The sequence below is a fragment of the Cibotium barometz genome, chromosome 36 (assembly GCF_041138505.1).
Source record: "Cibotium barometz isolate CiBa-2024 chromosome 36, ASM4113850v1, whole genome shotgun sequence".
NCBI classification, from domain to species: domain Eukaryota; kingdom Viridiplantae; phylum Streptophyta; class Polypodiopsida; order Cyatheales; family Cibotiaceae; genus Cibotium; species Cibotium barometz.
The window spans coordinates 628,188-635,151 of NC_141081.1; the positions used below are offsets into that span (position 1 = coordinate 628,188).

General features: G+C 42.3%; 1 protein-coding gene across 2 annotated transcripts; it reads left to right on the top strand.

The window, feature by feature from the left end:
- The first annotated feature begins 1,239 nt into the window (after positions 1–1,239).
- Positions 1,240–4,560, top strand: LOC147617372 (nuclear transport factor 2-like). 2 transcript variants are annotated; one of them, XM_086775628.1, is made up of 9 exons: positions 1,240–1,529; positions 1,608–1,751; positions 1,971–2,283; positions 2,765–3,051; positions 3,133–3,331; positions 3,416–3,537; positions 3,608–3,670; positions 3,763–3,829; positions 3,937–4,560. In XM_086775628.1, exons 1-9 carry the CDS (start codon positions 1,494–1,496, stop codon positions 4,239–4,241), a joined length of 1,536 nt encoding a protein of 511 aa, XP_086631754.1. In that variant the 5' UTR covers positions 1,240–1,493; the 3' UTR covers positions 4,242–4,560. The 2 variants fall into 2 exon arrangements, with proteins under 2 accessions (XP_086631754.1, XP_086631755.1); XM_086775629.1 differs by having other exon boundaries at positions 3,247–3,331.
- The last annotated feature ends 2,404 nt before the right edge of the window (positions 4,561–6,964 follow it).

The window sequence follows — 6,964 nt, forward strand, 5'->3', positions numbered from 1 at the left end:
ACAATTCCAAGTAGCAACTTTGAGTGTAGTCCCATAGGTCTCGTGCCCATAATCACCACTCTACCATCTCTATAGAAGGCCACTTTCCCTTTCTCTCGGGCTGCCCTTATCTCGGGCATAACTTCTTTCATGTGGGCAAGTTGCGAGAGTGTGAGGTCATCTCCAAGAAATATTCTCGTCTTCTTGAGTGTAGGACGTCTCTTCAAGAAGTCCTTCTTCGTTTCCATGGAGGGGAAACGAATGATAAGTGCTCTCTCCTTAGAAGATTTGCCACTACCTTCTCTCTTCTTTCCCACTCTCCATGCCTTTGTGTGCGTGGCTTCAATGCCCATCATAGAGAAGAGCTCCATAGCAAGTCATGGGCCTTGAACAACAAGCAAACTCTACTCATGATGTGTGGGTGGGTGCTTTTAACTTTCTTTTCCGTAGGTGGTCTCACTTTACATCTAAAAACTTTACTTCTTCTTTTTTTGGGAGGGGGGGGGGGTACATACATTAAAAGGACCATCTTGAGAGAGAGAGTGTGTATATTCTTCTCTGTCTCTATAGTTGAGCATTTGCCACCATTTTTTGACAGTCGAGTTTTAAAGTTTTGTGTTGTGAAAGATCCTATTTCTTGTGAGTGTTCTCTTGTATATATATCACGTTGTATCCTCTTACATAGCACCAGAGCTCCTGGGCACCAAACCCATTTGATTGAGGTGGTCACACACAAAGACATGGAGATCTCTAATCTTTTGTGTGGTGAAGAGAGAGACAGGCATAGGGCTTTGGTTGATGCCATATACATAAAGAGAGTGGAAAGAGAGAGAGAGAGCTCTAGTGGATGCCATACACAGAAAGAGAGTGATGTGTGTTGCCGTATTATACAAGTGCCCGTATACAAGACCTACATACAGGAGGAGACATGTGGAGAACGAACCTATGAGGTAAGGAAGATTTCATTTGGTCAAAACTAAGAGTAACTTTGTAGATAAGATATTCATCACATATTCATGGGGAAATAATTAAAGAAATAGATCTCAACTCCTTGCTGCCCTATTGTATTGTTTGAATATCAGGTGGAATTAGTAAATTGCTCTGAATGTTATGATGTTTAGCTACATCTCTTAATAAGTTAACAAAACTTTGACCATCGGAGCATGAGTCGATATTTTGCGAGTATTTTACGGCAAAAATGCTAAAAAACGACGCGTGCATGAGTGCTGATTAGGGAGTTGATATTAATTAATGGTGATTAGAGGTGATGCTCTCTGGCGTCCATCGTAGGAAGAAGTCAGGAAGGTCACACAGGAGAGCAGAAAGCTCAAGGGGCGCCATAGCCATAGCTATAGCCGTACCCATACCCAATCCACACCCACATTTCTCGGCTTTCTGATCAAGCCAATACAGGTAAATTTGTTTACCTGCAGAGATCAAGCACACAGTTGGTCAGAAGCATTAAGCGCAGATCCTCGCTTCTTAAAGAGGAGTTTTTGGAGGTTTTTAGGATCATGGCAGCCACCATTACTTCAGCACCGGCGAGCATTGTAAGTTCTGCACCAGCATGTTGGCAATGATCGTGATTTCCGGTGCTAGTTTTTCCTGAAACCCTCTTTTTCTCGCAGGTGGGAAATGCGTTTGTGATTCGGTACTACAACATCCTTCATCAATCGCCTCATCTGGTGCATCGCTTCTACACAGACGAAAGCAAGCTTTCCAGAGCAGAAGCTTGGCCGAAGACCACTGTGGAGTCAGCCACAACACTAACGGTAAGCTCCGTCATATAACAATTCAGGATAACAGGTTTCTAGGGCTTTTTTTTCATCGGCTAGGGTATTGAACAGATGTTTTTCTCCTTAAAATTGAGAGTAAGAGGTTTTTAGGGGCTTATTTTCTTTGCTAGGGTTTTGCGCAAGGATCAATTTAGGGCAACAGGTTTTGATTGCGAAGCTATTTTATTCTTAAAAATTGTTCTTAAAAAATACCAGGGTATCCATGACAAGATCATGTCGCTGGACTACGGCCTAACCCGTACAGAGATCATGACAGTGGACTCTCAAGTGGTCTTGACAGGGACTGTGTTGGTCATGGTGACTGGCGCTCTGTACAATGTCAGCGGAGCGAAGCGCTCTTTTGTGCAGACCTTTGTTCTGGTTACTCAGGAGAAAAGCTACTTCGTCTTCAATGACATGTTCAGGTACCTTGATGGTGATGAGAAGCCCAGTCAGCAGCCTGCATCCCCCGTGGTTAATGGGGCCCCTGAGCCTCAGGATGCTCCTGCTAACACAGTTTCAGATCAAGGTAATCTACATGCAACTGCCTCACTCACATTTTTCCCTGCTTCAATTCCTTCAATGGCGTTGCCTTACCCTAATTTTCCCTTAGAAATTTCAGACAAAAACCTCAAGATTCTGGCTACCATTAGAGTTTTCCTTTCAAATCTACAGTGGAGGCTTATGTTGATCAAATGGGTGCCTTTTTGCATTCCTCCTCTTTCTGAAGACTTCTGTTGAAGGTTAGAGGGGGTTTTGGGGAGGGGAGGGGGGGTGGGGGGGAGGGGGGTTTGTTTTCAAGGAGGGTTGTAATATCCACCCTTTACAGTGAGTTGAGGCAGGATGGAAACTTCACTGGCATGTGCCCAAATGTACAAATCAGCCATTTGGGTTTGGGTGTTTTTCAATAGCGGGTGCCGTGAAACTCCCCTTAGTTTGTTGTCTTGCCCAATTGCATTTCTTGTTCTATCCCCTTGCTGTAGCTATTCCTTAATTTACCCATGGTGCAGGGATCAGTGAATCAGCTGTTCTGCCAGACACCCATGCTTCGGAATATCCCTCTCCAGAAGCACAGGAAGAGGTTACTGTGGAGGTTGCTGTGGAGGATCACTCCGAGCTGCTTCCAGAGCAGGCAGAGGTTTCTGGCATCTTAGAAGATGTTCTTGTTGAGAATGCTAGCGCTGAGAATGTCATTGCCGATCAGGCAGAAACACACGTGTCCCAGCTGAATGAGCTTGAGGATGCAGTTGAGGAACCTATCGTCGATGAGGCACCAAAGAAGTCCTATGCTTCTATTGTAAGTGCTTCCCTTTCTGGTTTTGCACCTCCTCCATAGTGTGGTAATGGATGATTTAATTGATCTTGGTATGTATGCCAGCTGAGGTTGCAAAAAAATGGTTCAAAGGCCCCAGTTTTGTCTACCCATGCGGTCACTAGCTCCAACATTGTCTCAGTTCATAATGAGCGGTCAGCCTCTTTTGCTGCTTCACAGGCTGTCCAATCTGCTGCCCATCTTCTGACTGGAGGAATGCCACCACAAGATCACAGGGATGAGAATAGTGGAGCTGAAATTGAAGGTTTGTCTGCATTGTTCCCTAGAATTTGCAAAGCAGTTGAAGGTCTATGGATGGTTAAATACCGACTATAACTTGTTATTGCAGGTGATGGTCGATCTGTATATGTCAAGAGTCTTCCTCTTAATGTCACAGTTGCCGAACTAGAAGGGGAATTGAGCAAATTTGGACAGCTGAAACCAGGGGGAGTGAACCTTCGAAACCAGAGGGTAAGTCATTCGGGCACGTGCTGTTGCTTCCTTCTGGTTGCTCCATATCTGATGTTTGCCTTTGTTACAGACAGGAGTATGCTATGCGTTTGTTGAGTTTCAGGAAGTAAGCTCAGCTCAAAGTGCAACAGAGGTAGGGCATGTGCCTTCTTTCTTTCACAGAAGGGATGTGATCTATGGGTAAAGTGGAATGTTTAACTGAGAGTTTAAGTGTTGTCTCCTCAGGCTTCACCAATAAACCTGAGTGGCCGTCAAGTCTACATAGAAGAAAAGAGGATCTTTCCTTTTCGAGGTTTCTAGTCTCCAAGCTACCTGGATTGTCTGTGGCAAAGACCTACTGAATGTGCAGGTTTTGTATGGAAATGGAGTCTCATTCAGTCTGTGCCATGCTTGTGTTAGGTGGAAGAGGTCGGTTCAACCAAGGTAGGGGATTCCAGATTGATGGCATCAGAGGACGAGGCTACTTCAATGGTCGTGGGATGGGCAGGGGTGGAGTGGATTCAGACAAGGACTACGGCAGAGGGCGTGGTAGCCTAGCAGGTCGCGGTGGCTATGGTGGTGGAAACTCCTATTTGCCTAATACATTTCGTCGACTGGATTCTCAAAATGGGAATGGTTTCCAGCCAATGAGACATGGAGCTGGGAATCAGATGGGTGGGAATGGTCCCCTTGCTCGTAACGAGGTGACTGTAGCAGCTGCTTAGGGACTTTGTCTGTGATGCACCAGAGGTGAAGCGATTGCTCTCTTCATGTGCTAAGGTAGGGGCCTAGATTTATGTTTTACACATCACTCAAAGAAGTGTCAACAATTATGTTTTTTGTAGCTGGGTGGTGAGGTAAAATCCCACCAAATTGAAGGGCTTGGCAACAATTTTGCATACCCATACACAGTGCACACCCCCTTCTTATGCACACATGTAATCAATCATTGTCACACGTGGCCCTTCAGATTTTTGGTGATATGTTTTTACTAGAGGGTTATTGGCCTCCATAATAATATTTGGCGCTTGAGGAGATGAGCAGGTGAACCACTTTCGTGTAAAGGAAGGAGTGTTTTATCTTTTGCCAGGGAGCCTAGCACCGAATGGGACATGGTAAATATGTTGAGATATCGAGCTTAACTAGTGCTTGCGGACGTTGATGATCTTGCTAGGTGGTAGCTTCCGGACTTACGACATTGGTTGGGTTGGTGAGATTATGGGCGATACGTCACTAGTGGTTTACAGGCTGTGTGACACTCACTTTGGTGTACTAGAGTTATGGCATAGTTATAGCACTATCTCATGTAATCGGGTTCACACTATGGACCGACTTCGTATGTTATAGTAGGAGAGTACTTTTCGTTATAGTATGTACTTACCTCTTTATGTTATGGTTGTATAGAAGAGAAGAGAAGAAAATTCAGCCATCCATCTCTCTTGTGTGCTTATCTACTCTTGTGTGTGTGTGTTTGCTTGCAAGGAGCTCAAGCTCATCCTCTCTCTCGTATTCTTCTCATGGTATCAGAGTGCCAATACATGTGAAGAGCTCAAGAGGTAAGTAAAGGAAGCGATACACATGGGTAAGGACAATTTTATCACTTTTCCTTTGATTTGGAAGCAAATCTTTGAGGGAAGAGTAGTAGATAGGCATAACAGTAAGGTGCATATTGTCACATCTTGAGGCGTTCATCGTGGTGAAGTATAGAGGCATTATGTTGTGCCTCGGTGATTTCAGAATTTGGATTCGAGGCTATTTCAGGTCTCGTTTTGAGTTTGCAAGTTTTCCATAGGCACTCCGTGAAAGTGTCAATTTTGATTGTGTATGTCCAATATTTGGTTCGGTGTAAAATTGAAAGTGTTGATTTTGATTGTGTATGCTTAATTTTTGGTTCGGTGCAAAGTTATGGCATAAATTTGATTGTAGAATAGTCTGTGCAGAGAAATTGAGATTTGCAGGTAGTTGGTGATATATATGCTTATGTGACTGTTCCATATACAGCCATGGTATAACATGTTTACAGTAGTACTACGTTGGACATTTCAGTTATGCTGTATAATTGTAGAAGCTTTTGCAAGCACTAGTTGGTGATATATGCTTATGTGACTATTCCATATACAGCCATCGTATAACATGTTTACAGTAGCACTATGTTGGACATTGCAGTTCTGTTGTAATTTTAGAAGCTTTTGTAAGCACTATTTGGTAAGTTGTTGCAGGTAAAGATGTTTAATAGCTTATCACAAATTGTGAGCAAGAAGCTGGACAAGAATAATTTTCAAGCTTGGAAATTTAAGATATCTAATTTCTTTATGGAAAAAGGATGTTAGGAATTCATCACAGGTGATGAAAAGTAGGGGAAGCCAGAGAGACTGAGGTAGTTGTCAAAGAAATAAAAACATAAACAACATGAAGTGCTATTACTATGGCAAACCAAGGTACATTACAAAGGGTGGCTATAAAAAGGCATAATGATCTGAAAAGTGAAAAGTTGCAATAAGATAACTATGCATCATCAAGTAAACAGGGTGATGATAGAAGTGAGTAGTTATTTGTGATGCAGCACATGCTCGGTGAAAAGTTGCAATAAGATAACTATGCATCATCAAGTAAACAGGGTGATGATAGAAGTGGGTAGTTATTTGTGATGCAGCACATGCTCGGTTTAATGCTCGGTTTAATGATAGGAGATATATCAGGATTGGAAGATATTTAGTATGTGGATTTTGGCGCCTCCAATCCCATGACCAATCATGGTGAGTGACTTAGAGATGCAAAAAATTTAAAAATCATGGTATGTGGAACAGGTGATGATACATTCCATTATGCATGTCTCTTAAGGGTTATATCCACTTGTGCTCTTATCATAAGTAGAGATATATTGATAGGATATCCAAATTGATTAAGGAGCTCTCCACTCTGTGTCGTATACACACCATTAGTATCACCTAATTTGTGGAGCTTGAGCAAAGTCTTTGTGTTAGTTATAATCTCCATTGGGACGTCCTTTATTTTATTTCGAGATATTTAGTACCATTGTCTATGCAAGATGTCAAAATGAAGTATGTAGTATGTATTCTTTATGTTCTTAATATTATGAAAAATCTTGTTTTTGTTAGATAGATGGTGGAGGAGGGTCTACAAGTTAGGTTCAATCCTTAAGGATGCTTTGTGGAAGACTTTAAAAATTAGTGCCATTTGATTGCAAAGGGTAACAAAAATGGCATAATGTTTACTTCATGTGTTAACATGTTTGAGGTGAAGACAACCATGTTTGCACATGGACATGTGTTATCGTAGATATTGACATATGGTATGAAAGCATTGGTCATGTGAATATATAATGGTTGAAGTCTATGTATGCTTAAAATATTGTTGCAGGTTTGCTAACGTTTAAGGTTGATGATATACACATTATATGTGAAGCATGCTAGCTTGGTAAGTAGGC